This window comes from Myripristis murdjan, chromosome 19 (assembly GCF_902150065.1).
Source record: "Myripristis murdjan chromosome 19, fMyrMur1.1, whole genome shotgun sequence".
Lineage (NCBI taxonomy): Eukaryota > Metazoa > Chordata > Actinopteri > Holocentriformes > Holocentridae > Myripristis > Myripristis murdjan.
Window position 1 is genome coordinate 14,745,476 of NC_043998.1, and position 18,845 is coordinate 14,764,320.

General features: G+C 41.7%; 1 protein-coding gene across 1 annotated transcript in view; it reads right to left on the reverse strand.

The window, feature by feature from the left end:
- Nucleotides 1–194: 194 nt before the first annotated feature.
- The window catches only part of snx29 (sorting nexin 29), a 166,813-nt gene continuing 148,162 nt past the window's right edge, over nt 195–18,845 (reverse strand). Inside the window, exons 20-21 of the mRNA XM_030077892.1 lie at nt 13,093–13,232; nt 195–3,026 (exon numbers count right to left, since the gene is read on the reverse strand). Of these exons, the coding sequence (XP_029933752.1) occupies nt 2,900–3,026; nt 13,093–13,232 (267 nt within the window). The 3' untranslated portion in view covers nt 195–2,899. The remainder of the gene's footprint in view (nt 3,027–13,092; nt 13,233–18,845) is intronic.

Below are 18,845 nucleotides of genomic sequence, written 5' to 3' on the forward strand. Positions count from 1 at the left end.
ACAAGACTAAATGACTTGTTAAGATGTAGATTTTTGTGCAGTGTGTGTGAGTGTACATGCATGAATGCATGCAGGCATACAAACAAACACACACACGCACACACAATGGAGTACATACAGAGCAGGATTACCTAATGACCTTTTAACTTCAGCCGTAAATGCACGCAAGGTAAACAATGACACAGACGCACTGGTGCTGTATGCACTGTACACAATGTACTTTATTGTTCAGCCCCTCTTCACTGTGACACTGGCAAATAAGGCTTGACTGCTGAGCTAAGGCAAGGACAGAAAGATACATGAGAACAGACATGGCACACTGCAAGAGAACACTTAGGCTGCATCTCAATAAACTAAACTCGCTTCCTCTCCTTGTCCTTCCTCTGATTGTTGCCCTCCAGATACAGTTTGATTAAATTCATCCAGCATCTGGAGGCTTTGGAGAGAAGGAAAAGGAACCATTTAAAATCATACTGTTTGTTTGTATCATAATGTTGTTTGTTGGTTGTGTTTGAATGACAGCTAACAAGCCCCAAGTAAACCTGTGTGTCCACCAGAAACCTCTCTCTCTCTCTCTCTTTTTTTTTTTCCTTACAGCCTTTTCTTTTATTATTTTCAACTAAAAGGTCATATAGATATTTCTGGCACCCAGCGAGCCGAGCCAAAGAAGCTAAAAATACTTTAACTTTTAACAAACGAGTGCCACGATTCAAATTGGTTTTCAATATGCACTTAGCAATTGCAAGATCCAGGACCCGAGCTTCCCACGAGCATCTGTTATAAAGAAACAAAGGTTCCAGGTGGCACTGAAAACTCATATGGTCCACGTGTGCATCCTGTTTTCTCTCGGTTCCAGGTTTAATAAGGGCTTCTCAAACGTGGTTTTAAGTGAATGAAGTAACCCTGTGCATAATAACTGTACATCACCATACATATATTATAGACATTTGTGCAGACCGTTTGTGACCCGCCGGTGGTCCTTTACTGTCCAAGTTCAAGAGAAGTCTATGTAAAAACTACCATCTCATCGTTATAATAGAGCTTATGTTGCAATATTGTTTGACAGCTGTATAGAATGTAATATGATACTGCAGACTGATTTTCGTAATGCATATGAAGAGGTGCTATGCCTAAAATATTACCAAATTTACTGAATTACTGTATCGCAGCAGAAGATAGCCTACAATAATAATAGTCGCCCATTTAAGTAACATTACATGTTGTTGTATATAGGAAGCAACAGCAGTGCTGTTGGCCAGAATGAACAATGAGAAAAAATGAATGTGTGAAATCTCTTTAGTTAAAAAGTAACACTCTAAATCATCGGTTTAATCTGCTTAACTGAGGTTTTGATACGGCGGCTGTGTCTTCCTTTCTTTTTCATTCTGACGGTTTATTGGCCAGCTCACAGCATGGTGTCCTTCAACCGAATCGCTCTGTAAAAGGTCACTGAGAAGTCTGATAAAAACCTTTATTTCAAACTCTCCTTGGGAGTGGTTTCATGGAAATACTGTGCAGTTTTAACCATTCGCTGGATGTTACCGAGTGTGCACAAGTCATTTGTGCATATGAATGAGTATGGGAAGACTTGTAATTAAAACCCACAAGCTTTTGTTTGTTTTGTTCCCCTCATAGTCGGTGAACGGTGTTTATCATTCGGTGAGCTGACACTTCGATTAAAGTTTTCAGACGCCCTTCAACACAATCACTCCTCGTTTGAACATAGTCTCCAGTTACTCTTGGGTAATACATACATATGCATGAGCTTCTGCTTTACACACACTTGACGCTCAGCAGCCCTTTTCATGCACTCTAACAAGCAGCTTTTGTTCAAGTGTTTAGTCATCGTTAAGACATTCATTTGCAACATAACACCGCATTAAATCCCGCAAAGACACATCAGTTAAACAATGCTTATGTGCACTGGATCTTTAAGTACAGCCAGCCGACCTGATGAAGACCCTCATTTGTCTGATAGTGAGCGATGTAGTGGAGTTTACCCCATTGTTTCAGTTCAAATCCTTATCACTTGAATTCATAGTATACATCAGAAGAAGTATTTTAAATTGATGTAAGACATGAGGATGGTTGAAAGCATACACTGATGCTTTTGTTGTGAAATTATGACTGAGTTTTGTTCATACCCCTGGTTGTTTGCCTTATAGTGAACACCAACTGGAGGTCACAGTTCATCCACATTTTTAATTACTACCTGGTGTTAGTGGGATACGTTGTGTTTTGTGCAGATTATCAATAAAAAGCAATAATGACGTGACAGAAGTAGGGAAGATGAATGCCCATCGCCAGAGGCAGAGTGGATTATGGTTGCTTAGAAAGTAATGGCACTAAAAAAAAAAGAAAAAGAAAAAAAATCCCACAAGAATACTTTTATCTATCCACTCCCCACCCCTCAACATAGCCGTCCCTCCCTCCCCGAGAGCACGAAAGCAGCTACAAAACACTGTAGGCACTGTGACCATGATACACTTCCACTACAAAACTGAGCAGAATAGGAAAAATTGTCCCCATAATCTCATTGTGTATGAGATAAGAAAGAGTAGTCCAGGCGAGTCCGTGTGCAGTTTCTAAAGAGTCTTTCTGTCTCTCAGTGAGGTAAGAGGTACTGTGTGATTGGGTCCTTTGATAGGAATCCTCAGGGGAATCATTTATCTTTTACTCAGCCAGGCCAACGCACAAAGATTTACATCTCCTCTGCGACTGAGACCTGCGATGTAAACGCATCCATCTCCCCTCCAGGACTGTGGCTTTTTATCTCTAAGGCTCAAAGGGTCCATTAGATGCCCCTGAACATCCACACACACTGGCAGCCAATTCTGACCTCCGCTGTAGTCCCAGGTGGATGCAGAGCCTGTACGAGATAAGGCCAGAGCCTCCAAGGTTAGAGGTCGCCGCTCTGAGGTTCCGGTCGGGCTTCCTGGTGGCGGCTGCGGCCCAATCTGGGGAACCGGGATGAGGTTTTGGACCGGGCCGTCTTGGGTCCTCCCTCATTGGCCTGTGGTGTGTCTCTGGAAGACAGGAGAAACACACCGTAAAGGTAAGGAAGGTGCCTTGGTGGTGAATGTCGGGTGGATCAGGCAGATTACAGTCTTGTAGAACCTGTAAAACCTCTTTATTAAAAAAAAAAACTAGACCTGGTACATGAACCAAAACCCAGTCAGATACAAATGTACAAACCAAGACAAATAAACTAATTCAGTCAGCATTATCCATTCATGTCAATGGAGTCCCCTTTTTGTGCCTCAACAAACAAAAACTGACAGGCAGGCTTTGAAACTAGAGATTTTGACTGGGCCAATGACAGTTAAAGGGGTACTCCTCATTAAAATTCTTGTTTTTTACTTTTGGCGACATCTAAGCGCTCATTGCTGTGGTGTTTCGGTACGGAATTTCCCAGAGATCATTTATCAATCAATCAAGGTGAGTGTGACATATTTTTCATTTTCATCAATTTTCTCTGGATGAAATTTGAGTGTCTGTAGGTGGCGCTCTTTTCTGTGTCTGTTTAGCCATTGTGGCTGTCAGTGCCCGTACTTACCAGTCCTTCATCTATTTATTTAAATTAGGCCAGCAAAGTCAGTGATTCCTTTCAAATCACTTCTCGAGACATGCTTTTACAGACTTTTAAAGCCTTTATGTAATTGCTTTTCTTGGCTTGAGTCTTGTGTTGTTGCTCTTTGTTTTCTATTACCGACTGCCTTTCATGCTTTGTTTCCCTTGTTCCCTATAAAGCGCTCTGTAAACTCTGTTTTCAGAGAAGTGCTGTGTAAATTGAGGCAGTTCAGCGAGCCAGCTCCTTCAGCACCATGTCCGGCGTCCTCTGCCACAGCTGCGGCCACTGGAGAAAGCACCAGCAGCCAAACACTGTACTGCCCCAGTTGTCTGTCAACCACAAGTGAGCTGCATTGTCCTAATGGCTACTGACCTAATTTATTGCAGTTTTAAGCAGACGACCAGAGCGGCAGGGACTCTGACCAGGGAGGATCGCCACGCACTGTCCATCACCAAACCAGTGCCAGTGGAGCGCTGTGGTAACCTCGTAGGAACTGCTCAACCAGGATGACTGTTGGATGGTGGCTCTCATTGGACCCTTGCAGGGCAGCCTGAATCTTGAGCCTCTCCCTCCAGAGCAGCCTACAGCTCGTCTGGCCCAGGCCTCAGACCCCGGGGCCTGAGCGTTGCCTCAAACCTAACCTCCCTTCAGTTTCACTCGCTCTCAGACCTCCCCCGGAGCCCTGAAGCTGCCAAGACCAGAAAAAAAAAAAAACATTTTCACTGCTGCTTTTAAATAAACTGACTCTTATTTGGGGTTCACACACTGATTCTCTTTCTTATTTTGGGAACGCTGGTTGTCCCTATTTAATCTGTTGTACTAAATTCACCTTTTGCTGGGTCATGCCTGCACAAACTAAAGATCATTATTATTATAAACTTCACTATAATTCTAAGCATACTGCTCTGGCTGTTTTTCCCAGTAATGACTAGCAAAGGGTGAAAAATATCAAAAAATAAATAAATAAATAAAAATAAAAATCCTTTGCTTACATAAAAGTAATACCATGCTCCCTTAAAATGCTCCCTTAAAAGTAAAAGCCCTGTATTTAAAAATTTAATTAAAAGTCTGGAAGTGTTATCTGTTACATATAATTAAGTACAAAAAGTGAAAGTATCAATTGTGAATAATATTAAATTATTGATGCATTAACCCGTAAGAAGTATTTCAATGCTGTAGCTGACTGCTCAACATCCTGTTGGCTAGTTTGCAATCAAATAATGCACCATATTTTGTTTTTGTTACAGCGCCAGTACCTCAAAATTGTACTCAAAAACAGTGCTTGAGTAAATGTACTTTCCACCTCTGCCTGCTAAACACCAAGTCTTGAGAACAGCAAATAGAAAAGCTTTCATTTTGGTACAGGCTGCATCACAAAAACTATATGTTATTAAATCTAGTGATAGAGAGTAGCAAAAATGTATGATTATTTTAAAACAGTCATATATTTCCAGTCGTTCCAGTCTAGCTGCTCTGCTGTTTTATTCCTGCAGCACACGGACGGTCAGCTGGACAGATAAGCCATTTTTAAACCAAGATCTAAAAAGCTTCATCATCCCCTGTGCTGTCTCCAAAAGTAGTGCTCGTCTGTGACAGGCTAACAGTCATTTCTGATCTGACGAAGATGTTGAAGCTACCGTTCACTCAGGAGGAAATAATCTTGGCCCACCTAACGACATCACTGCCCCAGTTTTCGTGACTGCCTCCATCATGACTGAACATGAACTCTTGATCCCTTCGTGCTGTCTGACAAACACGATGGACGAATGAGAGGCACTTGTCAAAGGAAGGAAATGAAAAGCGGGGAGATTGAATGCCTGGAGTTGAATGCTTTCGAGCTGTCTGATGCTGTGTGTTGCGCTGCTCTCTTTCTGGATGACTACATTAGTAGGGAGAAACATTTTGTCCCCCCAGACGGTGACCTCTAAACTACTGCTTGCAATAAAGCAGTGGTTTTCTTTGAAAAAGGAGCAGGGTGTTGGAGTGGTCTCTGGAAAGAAAAAAAGATTTTTACTGAATAGTAAAAACAGGCAGTGGACAGGCAGAGGACACTTTCCCGCTGATGTCCAAAGTCAAAGCAAACCGAGCGGGACAGAACAGTGATGCGATGCCCTCGTTAGTGATGCACCCCAGTTGCTAGAGCTGTGAATAAGGTTATCTGGGACACTCTTGGTGGTCCTGTGTTAGGAGTTTGATTCCCACTAGGACAACTCGTGCTAAAAATAAATGCGCTCATGGTGAGACGCTTTGGCTGAAAGTGTCACCGAATGCCATATGTTATGTGAAGCAGTGGGGGCACAAACACACAGCGCAGTGAGGGTTCAGAGGAGCTCTGCACTGTGAACGGGGCCGGAGACGGAGAAGAGACGGACACAGCAAGGCTCTGTCCCGAGATTCAAACTTCTGCATTCGTGACGCATGCAAGGCGCTGCAAAGTGTTGTGATTACCCGATCGGCCGATGTCCTGGACTTTGTTAATAAGTTGAACCCTGTTCCTTTTCCTCAAACAGAAACTGTTTCTTTCGTGATGGCTCAAGTGCCAAGTGTGAGCTTATTCCCCTATCTCCATCACACCAGGCAAGTTCAATCAAGAGCAGCCACACGATTTGAATTTGACCAAGGTCGGCAAAACAGTCATCCAGTGGGAACATAAATCAGCAAAAATGACACTAAATTGGGGACAGCATGCAGAGAGGAAACCACAAACTATCTCATTTATTCATATCAAACTGGGTAAAGTAGCTAGATGTGCTAAATTAATTAGGCATATAGATTATTTTTCTGGCTCTCAGTGTGTGCTTGTCCCCTGTTTGGACATGGTATTGACTTCAGGATAATACCTTCCCCGGCACTGTTGGAATATTAATAATTTCACTGCAGAGAGGCATAATTAGAGTGAGCAGGTACACAAACACAAGTGTGCATCAAACTGAAAGTCTAACGGAGGTGACAGCAAAACGTACAGTGCAATGCAGAGTATGGTCTGGCTAAATAATCTGGCGTCTTTCAACATAGTTGAAACAAGGCTGAATAAGGCAGATCAGCCCACTAGTATCAAGAAAATGACCCTTGATTCAAGAAAATTCTGGAGACGAGTTGATCAGCATCAGAAACAAGTGGGATTATCTCATCCCGCTGGCAGATTTGTTTTCGTTTGTGTGAAGAAACACAGGATTTAAACACTGAAGATAAACTAAATGACCTAAGATGGAGACGTTTTACAGTGCTGTCTTTTTTTCTGTCCTAACCAGCTAAAATACACACATAAACACACACGCATTGTCTGACCGGCACAATAAAAGACTACATTCCCTTTACAAAAGATCCTCATTTTGAAGTCAAAGTGCCACAAACTGCTCTTGACAGTGAACCAGAGGTATACAACACTTTTTCTCTTCCGAGGCAGCAGGTCAATAAGGCGAGAGCTTCAAGACTGTCTGTGTGTGTGTGTGTGTGTGTGTGTGTGTTGTGCTCTGAGTGAACCGTAAATGGTGTTTGAGGTTGAGCTGCATACTAAGTGGTGGCACATCTAGGGAGAGGTGAGACTGCATCACTGTTTTGGACAAGTGTGGAAAACTGCAGCATGCAAGTCTGAAGCCGTGAGGGTAGAGGCATAAACAGATCTGTACACACCAGCGTGCCTGCACACACACACACACACACACACACACACACACACACACACATACACGCACACTGTCAAAGCTGGGCTCATTACTCAAAAACCAACAACATTATTTTACATATTATCAGTGATGCAGGGCTAAATAAAAGTGTGGGTAAAGCGCAGATTAATAGGACATTAAAACAACCCCCGAACTTAAATCACTTTGGCAGTATACTTTTATATTGTGGTGCTGTATATTAGTTTGAAGGGGAGGGTACACTGCTTTCTTTCTTTCTCTCCTCCACTAAGTTCTTGCTCATTTCTCACTAAGAGCAGTAGTTTCAGTAGCAATTCTGTTACTTTTCTGTTACACCCCTAAGATTAGTGGTTGTCGTGCTCTCTTCACCTCCGAAAAGGTACCGAGTCCCCTCATTGGTGGATGATCAGGATAAACGACTACAGGGCCTCTGCGGGTTTCAGCAGCTTCAATTTAAGACATTTCAGCACTTTTCAGTGCCACATGAAATAAAAGTTGAAACCACTTGGTGATAAAAAATAAATAAAATGTGGGGGACAAGGAGTGACTAGGTAATCACAGCTCAATCTGAGACCTGAAGTGAGTGGATGGTTGAATTGGCTGTGCTCTGTGTGTCTGTATGTGTTTTTTTTTTTTTTTTTTTTCAGTCTAGGTTCTTTTGACTAATTTCTTGCGCTGCATTTTGTAGGTGCTTGTCTGCACACACACCAAAATTCAGAGAAGAAGCACTCATTATTTAACAAAGCAGCTGTTGAATCCATTCAAGGGAAACAGTGATGCAATCTTGACTTGAAAATGCCATTTAAGCCGAAATAAGACATTTTAAGGTCTTACATTCAGATAACTGAGGACCTGTGGAAACGCTAAGCAGTCACCGTTGAATATTCTGGTCAAACTGTTGCTTGATAAACTCAAATGCAAGTAGTGAGAACGCTTGCAAGTAAACTTTTCTACCGTGTCTTATCTTAGCTGTAGATGACTAATTATGACGAACACAATGACTCAACTTCAATCTGCACAGGAGTTCATAAAGTGAGCAACTTTTCACTTTGCAACTGGAGGGTTTTCACTGAAGCTGAAACAGTAATTCTTTACACCACTGTGAAAAATAATAATATGGCTGAATTGCATTACTGACGCATTACCACCACCAGCAGCAGCACACAGACGTCCCCACACACAGGCACACAGTGTTTTATGCCCAGTTAGATGAGGAGTGTGGGTCACTGCAGCATCATTAAGAAGCCTCGCAACCCACCAGGCCTTCGAGAGCAGAGTGCCTCAGTAGGAGATCAGCAGTGTTGAACCCTGATATCTCTCTCTCTCTCTCTCTCTCTCTCTCAGGCTTTTCCAGCGCCACAATCATTTCCCTTTACGACACTCAGCTCTCTCTCTCTCCATCCTCCTCTCGTCCCTTCATCCCTCTCTGCGAGCCCCCTCATGTCATTTTCTTTCTCTTAACGCACTTCTAATTCTCTCAATGCACCAGAACATCTTTCAACTTATGTTTCGATCTCTCCAGCCTTAGAGAGACTTTGCACTTGTGTCACAAAGCTCCAAACAGCCACAATTGGCGCCATTATGGAAGGATAGAGCTGTGCACAAATACTGGATAAATATATAACAAGCAGAGAACAGAAAAAGAGAGACAAATGGATGATGATGAAAGAGACTGTTGTGTAGCTGCAGGCCGATTTAGTATCGCTCTAGTGAAAGTTAACAGTGACAAAGTAAAAAATTAGTTTCTAAATGTAGGTCACTGTGACACACCAAACTGCTAAGTCTTAAACCTTGGTCTCTATGCCAAAACTCAGACAAGACTCAGCTCAGTTAACCTGAACAAACAGATGGTTTGGCTAAGTAGCTGACAGGTTCATTTGGCAAAGCAACCAATGTAAATGTAATTACTAACTGACTAATACGCAAACTAGATGTGTTTAGAAAAAGCTGAAATGATCTAAATACAAGTGATCCAATTTTTTTGTGTCTAAATAATCAGTTCCCAGTCAAATACAGCACAGCATTTATCTTTTTTCTATTGAATTCTATTGAAATGGCGAAGTTGTTCAAGAAATACAAACAGCTAATCGCAGCCATTATTGCACGAGAGGAGATGACCTACAAGATGGCCACCCAGGGGTGCATTATGTCAACAATCCTCTTCAATTCAGTTAAACGCAAAACATGGTTTACTGGCATGGTACCAAAGCATGAGGATATATATATAAATATATAAGGTATACTTGTTTACCCTATTTTACTTTATCTTATTTTTGATTTCTTGGAAAACCTCTGGGAAAAAATCCTAATAATGATCGTATCTGAGGCATGAGATGAGAAAGAAACTCAGTATGTTTACTGAGTCGATACATATTCACCAAGGTTTAACTTACTTTGGTCAGATAAAGTGACTGATGTTTTCTGTTTATGTTCTCTCCACCTCCCCCTCCTCCATCAGGCAGATGACCACAGCAATCGAGCCTCACACATGACAACGTCACTGCCGTTCACACCAGAGCGGGACTGACCTGTACATGCAAGTGGACCTCCTTAACCATCACTCCTTGTACGCCTGTCACCTTCTAACGTCATCAAAAGCAGACATGTTTGCTTTCTGTGGTCAACGTGGTGGACGACATGATGCTCAGGACATCGTTCTGCGATGCTGGGGAGTGTGCGCTTCTCTGGTGTCACTGCTGCAATGTCTCAGCTTGGTGAGCAGCAACGTTATCTATGTCACACTGGTGCTAGAGAACTGAGACAGCAAGTGGAATTGAGTTCAACCCAGGTCTCAGCCCTGATTTTGACCAAGGTGATGTTGTTAGGTTGACTTTTTCACACTGAGAATTGCTGTTTTGCTCTCAGGTCTCTTTCGCTTTCAGTGTTAAGAGTAGACCGGATATACAATGTATGTTCACACAAGCAGGCATTTGCATGTGATGTAGATGCACGGCATGGACATCCTGAGCTGTAAATTAATATAAGAAGCTCTGAAGAATAAGTTCAGTGTTGCAGGAGCAGCAGACAGGAGTCTCATGAAGCCTTGGCTGGGCTTTTGTTGACTTGACACTGTAATATTTGGTGCCATTCAAACACGTGCAAATGTTTCAGTTTCAGTTCTAAATATGTCACTGGCACATACTGATGTGCTGATAGCAGAAATATGAGAAACAGAGATGTGATTATGAAGCGTCTTGTGGCAGACTCAATAATGAGCTGTCAGTGCTTTGTTTAGCCAAGAGTTATATAAGCCTGGCCTCTGATCCAGCTCCTCTGCTGCTGGACCGCTGCCTTTTGAGTGGTTACATTTTACACCTACCTCTTATTTTGACTGTATTTTTGCTAATGTGCAACATGTTGTTTGTCTGACATTTATGTTGGAATTTATGCTGTTTGTTTGGCCAGGAGTCCCTTGAAAAAGGGATTTATACTTTCAATAACCCAACATGATTAAATAACGGCTGTTAAAGGTTTATTAACACTGCTGAACAGCTCATTAAAGATGTGACAGGTTTACTTGGAAGTTTTCCTTGAATGAACTAAGGCACTAAGGCCGGTGATTCGCCCATGTTGCCTCTCCAGTGTCCTACTTTGTGTCCTGTGCTTTGTTTTGTTTCCTCATGTTTTATTTTATCACGATTTGTGCTGTGAATGACATTATTTACTAGTTAGATCTAGGTAGACTCATTCTTTGTACAGTCATTTGGCACATGCTTGTGATAAAGCGTTTTATAAATAAATGAACTTGTCACACTCGCTGACTGATCACAGGAAGTTAAAACTGGTGTGAACACTGACAGGACATGACTGGAACATCTAGACTTTCAGCAGTAGCCTGCCGGGTAGGTGGACAGTTAAAGCAGCATTACACTGGCTAGTCAGAGTGTGTGTATGTGTGTGTGTGTGTGTGTGTGTGTGTGTGTGTGTGTGTGTGTGTGACAGTAGGAAAACAGAGAATGGGACGTTTTATTTATTTTGTTATAAATAAATAAAATGTTATAAAGCAACACCCATCTGGCAGAGACGTAGCAGCCATAACAGCCATTTCTATCTAACTGTCTGTCTGTCTGTCTGTCTGCCTTTCTGTCTGACTATAATCTTTTTTTTATTTTGATTTTGATTATTTTAATCCTGTATAAATATAAAGTGTGCTGTATAAATAAAATTCATTATTAACTGCTCAAACTGCCAAGCTGTTCCTATACAGTGTCTAAAGGCTGAAAAAAAAAAACCCATCTTGACAAGTGTTCTTGGATTTTGAGCAAGCATGCTATAAAAAGCTGGATTTTACATCAGGGCCACATCAGGATTCCCTCTGTGGCCCTGATGTAAAATTCCATGTCTTTTCCATGAAGTTTCCAAACTAAATCAAAGTACCCCTGTGACTTGAAATTTTCTTCCCCTCTGCTTTGTTAATTCATTTCTTCAGCTATGAATTTTTTAAGAGGATTTGGTTTGGCTTGGTTTCCACTACATTTAGGCGTGCTGTGGAGAAAACCAACAGAATTTAAGAAGCAAGTTGTAAAATCCATTCTGGTATGAATTTGTAAAACTTCCTGATTTCCCCAGTCAATCTGGCCCATTTCCTGACCTGCCTTGTTTGAACTACTACAGTAGTCCAGAATATTTCAGGAATTCCATGAGCAGTGAGAAACCTTCATGCAGACCCATGCACTGGCATAACTTTCTGAATCTCTCTCACTCATAAGCACATATCAAGGCTCGGCTGCTGCAGGGGCGTTTCTAGGCTCTGAGCACATCAGGGCCTCAGCCCAGTGAAACGCTGGGTATTGCCAACAACCTTGTGATGCAATATGTATAACAATACAGAGGCACACAGTCTGCCAGACACTGCCTTCTTACATTTATCAAAAATACAATGCTGGTAAAATCTGTAGGTATCATTTTTTTGGGCCCATACATTGGTCATTCTGCTACAAAATAACCACTAAGTCAATATAACAATTTCCTTTTTAAAAATTAAATCATTCTATCTTATTCACAATATTAGAGATAATGCAGAAAAATCAAACCTTTACAATTAAACAAGATTTCTGATAATTGTTAGGAGATCAAGTGTGCTATTGCCAATTTATTAGGGGAGCTGTGTATCTTTAACAGACAGACATTTGTCTGCTGATGTTTATTTACTATTGTACTATGTGAGGAATATCGCATCAAATAGAAACATTGGCAATGAGGCATATGGCTCTGTCAGAAGCAGAATATTAAGCCTATTATTTGCTAAAAAGCTTTGGATGGACACAAATACACACACACACACACACACGCATGCACGCACGCATGCACGCACACACTCAAAGGAGAGCTGTGATTATAATAGCCTTGTTTTTAGAATCCTATTTTCTAGAGGAGAGAAGCATGAGAATCCCTTCACCATTCATTCAGTCATGTAAAAAAAATGTAAAAAACAAATGTATTTATGTAATTTGCCTCTCATTCGGTTTAACTTGTGCGCAATTTGTTTAATGTCGACCGTTTTAACCTTTATTTACGTTGAGTGGAGTCACTGAGCACAGACGTGCATTTTCAGCAAAGCCCTGCTTTTCAATCGCACATTTACACCCACGTCTCCTCCTCATCTCCTCGCCGAGGAGATGAGGAGGAGACGTGGGAGGAGAGGTGGGAGGAGACGTGGGAGGAGACGAGGATGCACCAACTAGAGAAATGAGAAGAGGGGACTGTGCCACGGGGAGAACTTGTCTCGCTCTTTTGTGTGCCACTTAATTATGTCCTCCTCTCGCTGAACAACTTCTGATCTTCTACAGCAGAATGTCAACTTTTCCCAAACAAAAGAAACATTCGTGGGCTGGCATTAAATCCCCCGGACCAGGCCGAACAACACCACTGACTTACAGACAGAAAGGCAGCAGAGACAGCAGGGTCTCTTTGGTTGGTCGAGCTGTGAACTCTGGCAGCGTCTGGATCAGTTTGTTCATCACCATGCGAAGGTAGCCCTGCAGCTGCTTCCTCCTCTCCTCCACAAACTTGGCATCCTGCAGACAGACACAGAGGAGGGTTGGAGAGCGAAGAATGAGCGAATTATACACTTCAAGGTGGCCAGAAGAGTTGAGCCTAAAGCTGCCATATGCAACTTAAAACAAAAGAAAAAGAAATAAATACACAGATGGTTGCACAACACATTGAGGAAAAAAAAAGGAACAACTTTTTTTTTTTTTTTTTTTTTACATACATTCATACCCATCGTTCCATCCAAACCACGGTCCCATTCAAAACAATTAAATTAAATTAACAGAAGAAGACGAAGAAGAGGAGGAAGAAAATAATTAAAGACATAAATTAAAAAAATAAAAATAAAATAAAAAAGACAACAGTTATTGTGGCAACAAATGGAATAGGGAAAGGGAAATAATAAATAAAAAATGGGAAATAACCGAAGGGTTTTATGAAATGAACATGGGGAAAAAACACCTTCAAACAAATCCTTTTCAAACATGCTTCAATTTACTTTACAGTGTTTTTAACATTAAAATAAATATGAGATACGATATGTATCTGTCTGTGAGCCTGTTTTCATGCTTAAACACCCTAATTGCCAGAAACACCCTGTTGTTGGGACATTTTGAGGTGTGTGCTCTTTGTTGCAGGTGTGTGCTGAGGGAGGAACCAGCCATATCAAAATGAGGCTACTGACCACAACCAAAGGACAACAACAACAAATAGAGGAAAGCATTAAAAACAACAAGAGAGCAGGAAGTTAAATGTGCAGCAAACAAGTCCCATTCAGTAACACGGTGGAACGTGGCATTGCCTTCTTTATTGCTGGCTGCAGCTGTCACCGTCAGCTTCCTCAGCGTCTGTGGAAACTTTACGCACAGCGCTTACCTCAGCCTCAGGCGAGATGCTGTTTCAAGGTAGACAGCTCATCACGCTGACTGACATGTATTGGGGTGTGAACCTGCCCAAAGTCGGGGGGGAAGAAGGCGGGACCAGTAAACACTTTGCTGCCTCGAGGCAAAAAGTTGCATATCTTAACTTAAAAGACCTCAGCCTCCGGACCGATCATGTCCACTTGCTGGGCCCGGATCAAACCCTGTCAGAAACTGCTCACCTGCTGTGTGTCACTCTCAGTTTTCCTACTGTCTGTGCAAAAAAAAAAAAAAAAAGAAAACTGAACAGAATGGACTGCTGAGCACAATATGTAGAGAGAAAAGACAGTACACTGCAAAAATCACCATCTTAACAAGTCTTAAAAATCCTAGGCTGACCTGCATTGGACCCAAGTTGGATTTTTTTCATCCTACTCGCACATTTTTTCACTTTTTTTAAGGAAAACAAGACTGACTGACTGACTATGAGACTTGATGGACCTGACTTGACAGTGTTTTTTTTTTTTTTTGCAGTGTAAATGGTATATGGTATGAATCACTTCCCAGAGGTGAAACGATTCCTGAATGCAACCAGCAAAATCCTGTACTGTGTGTATTACTGTCGATAACCAGACCTCTATGCACCTCATCTACCTTCGGGGGGAGTTCAGACACACTAGAGATGGATCCCATTCAGAAAACACAGCCTCAAGGCTTCATAGACTGCAATATTTGTCTTTGTTCTGTATTCTTTTTTTTTTTGATGCTCCAGAAAACTCATGCATCCAGACCTCCCTCAGCGTGCGGGTCCTGAGGCAGAAGCACACAGCTACATGACCAGAGTGAGCGAGGCTAATCGGTGTCCAGTGAGGCTCAGAACAAAGCCTGGGCAATGCTCTGTTTTATTCTCTGGTGCCTGGGACTGGAACAAACTCCAGGCACTGTAGGACTCCAACTTTTTCCTGTCTGCAGAATTGCTAATGTTCTTTTGATGTAGTATCACTTCTCCTTTTTGTTATGGGCAAAAATGTTGTGCTCCTTTCATTGCAACAAGATACAAGCGTATGAACTTTGTGTTATATTATACTAATTTAGTTTTTTCTGTAAAACGTATAACTGTTTGCAGTGCCAGTGCTGATGGGCTTCACAGCATACAATCATGAGGAAACTGGACTAAATCAAATATCACAATGTCCTTGACTGAAACCCTTGATATCAGTATTGTGACAGTAGAGCAGGGATGGCTCTTGGCGCTTTTGTAAGATCTTTACACGCAAAAGGTTTTTGATAAACAATCACTATTAATGTGAATATGATGACCAAGCAGGTAGAGGCTAGTAAAATCCTGAAACAGCAACCCTTTACTGTAACGCAGCTTTTACAGCCAGGAAAAGATAATATCCAAAATCAAAGATATCTCGCCTCTATCTCCATCTATCTCAGTCTGTTTGAATTTGTGGCTGTCTGCACGTACAGCTCACAGGAAGCGGCTGGGTTTCTCCTCACATGGATAACAAATGGAAGTGTGGGATGCTCAGGGCTTCATGTAGATACAGCAGGAGCAGTAAAATCTCTTACAGACATCAGGGAGGGTTGGGGTGCTGGGCGTCCGTGACCTCATTTGATACTGCTCTGCTGGAACAGGTTTTTCACACTTAGGTCTCCAAACCGGGTCAAGGAAAAGAAGGTGATGGTTGGTTCAATAACTACAGCTGTGTTTCCATCGAGCCACGTTTTGCACAACCTCAAGTTTCAAATCAGAAGAAAGTGAATGGAAACATGCAAGTTCAGAAAAAAACAAAATTCTGTAAAAAAAAAAAAAAAAAAAAAAAAAAAAAAGTGGGAATGACTGATTTTGTAGGAGATGACCTCATGTCATGACCTCAAGCAAATGCATATTTTTTTTTAAATTATACAATGGGGGAGTACAACAGGTTTTAAAACTGATGCCCACTGCACTCCACTCCCCTCTCATTAACAAACTGCATTTTTTTCTGAACCATCAGTAAGCAAAAACTAAAGGGAGATTACATGAAATTATGACTGATAGTTCCCTGATGGGCCAGTTGTGGAACGCCTGCTCCATTTTCAAATTGTGAGATGGGGTTCTTTGTCTTGCGGCGAAAGCCTTATTTGCTTAAAAGCCATTAGTGAAACCTGATTTGCATTTAAATATTGCCAGCTTTTCAAAAGTTTGCTTATAATTTGCACAAAAAAATGAAGGAAAACAGTTTATGAGAAGCACAAAGACGAAACATCTTTAAAGAAAAACGTTCTCTTTTGACCCTGAAGAGATACCCATTTATTGAGCTGACCAACTTTTTCTTGTCTACAACTGATTCAAAATGCAGCTGCTAGACTTTTAACTGGCACAAAGAAAAGATAACACCTCACTCCAGTCCTGGCTCATCTGCATTGGTTAGCAGTGAAATACAGATATTGATTTGAAAAGTTTACTATTGGTATTTAAGGCCTTGCACGGATTAGCTCCACAATACATTATTGATCTGCTGATTCCGTTTTCCGCCTCTGGGTCACTGAGGTCATCCTCACCACAGCTCCTCTCAGTCCTCCACTCATGCCACAAAACCAAAGGCGACTGTTTTTTCTCTGTCGCTGCTCCCAGACACTGGAGCAGCCTTGCATCCCAAATTAAGTCCAGTCCCACCACTGACACTTTTAAATTAAATTTAGAGACCCAGTTTATTTCCTCGTTTTTAGTTCAGTCTGAGATTGCCCAATGTCCGTTCTCGTTATAATCTGCTAATTTATTTACTCAGTTTTTCAGTTTTTATTAATTTCCTCTTAATTTCTTATTTCAGTACTTATAATTGGATTTCACCTTTTTTGTTTTTTTTCAATTTGTTTTCCATTTCGGTCCTGGCTTTTGGTATTACTCTTTTAATCTGGTGCATTTCTAATCCTTCTGCCACAATTGTAAAGCACTTTGGGTCAACTTTGGGGTTTTTAAATGTGCTATACAAATAAAGAAGACTTGACTTGACTTGACCCAACATGACTGGGGAAAAGAAAGCCCGCTCCGCTGTGCGGCTGGATGAATTAACAAAGAGAAAAACAGGGGGAGAGAAGGGAAAGATGGATTAAAGAGGACAGGTTGCAGCGAAACCAGAAAGTAAGAGAATGCAGCGTGGTAGGAAAAGGGCGAAAAGAGCATAATGTATAAGGTGGGAGTGGATAAGAGGTGCACTATTTCCCTAAGTAGTGGATAAGTATGTAAGTTTCTGAGAGAAGGAGTGGATAACTCCGGCACCAGCATGCAGGGCAGAATGGAAGGGGTAGGAGTGGGTAAATCTGATGTGTCAGATTAGGCTGTGCATGCCAGCGCGGCTTTCATGCTATGTCAACACAATAAGGGACAACCTGACTGCTTTCATGGATGTCAGGGCGGTAATAACACTAATGGACATCATGACAGATTCATCCTCTTGTGGAGACAGCGAGGAGGGCTGAAGAGGCCGGGTGCTGTCTCTTGCTGGCGAAGAGGAAAGACGGGGCAGAGCTGAAGCTGCTGTGGCATACTGATGCAGGTACAAGGCTGAGTCTGTCTCCCCTCCATCTGTCTGCCTACATATCTATACAGACCTCCTCGTCTAGCCATCCTTCTCTCCTAATTTTGTTCTTCCCGTCCTTCCCCTCCCTTCCCCTCCTTACGCTCCCTGACAGGAACACCGACACACTCGCATCAAAATGTATGAGGGCAGGCGAACACGAGGAGGCAGGGAGCGTACACGAGTCTGTTATCATTTATCATGTATCAGGACAGGAGAGCGTACAAGCCCGTACACAAACACGCAAATGCATAACGTGAAGGTGGCCGAGGCGTCGTTTGAATGTCCTCTGCCCAATTTCTGTCTTCCACCGGATCCGCTGCAATAACTGTCCATCTTGACACATCAGTTAGTCAAATCTTGTTTTTCTTCAAGCAAGAGAGAAAAAAAAAATCTGCCAGTGAAGTTTGATTTATTTGAGGAAGTCAATAAAGCAAATTATCACGACCAAACCAACCCCATTATTCATCAAGACGTATGCCTCACAATTTATAGATGGAGTTGATTTTAAAATGTTTCATATGATGTTTGGAGGATCCAGGATCTAAGGGAGAGCAGATATGCTACTAAGAGAAAGTGTGGAATGGGACAAATGTAAATAAACAGATGTGGGATCAGCTGAAAGGGGTCAAATTGTGGAGTTGTGTTGTACATTATGTAAACAATGTTCACAAAATGCTGTAATTACGAGTGCAAAACAATGTTGTGAACCCTGTTTGGAAGCAACAGGGAAGCTCTTTTTGATTTGTTCCATTCAGTCTTTTTCCATTCAAGAGTTTGAGAGAGCCTTGGTGCTGGTGGGCTGATCCACTCGTATTCCACCTTGTCTCAACATATTTAGATTTGTTCCATGAAATCCTCAAACCTTTTCATTCAAGTTCAAGTTCATTCTCCGGTACTGTGGACAGATAAGTGCTGCTAAAAGGGGCTAGGCATAATGAGTTTTGGTTTCAGCCTTTTCCTTTTTGGAAAAAAAGACCATTCAAGTCTTAGTTTCTCTAGTCTTGAATTTCATTTTTCTTAAAACAAATGAAAAAAAAAAAATCTGCTGCTAGGATGAGATAATCCCAATGGTTTCCCTTCCAGTTTCACTGGAAACCAGACAGAATAAGGCAGATCAGCCCACTAGTATCAAGAAAATGACACTTGATTCAAGAAAATTCTGGAAACAATTTGATCAGTGTTTGGAAGCAAAAGGGATTATCTCATC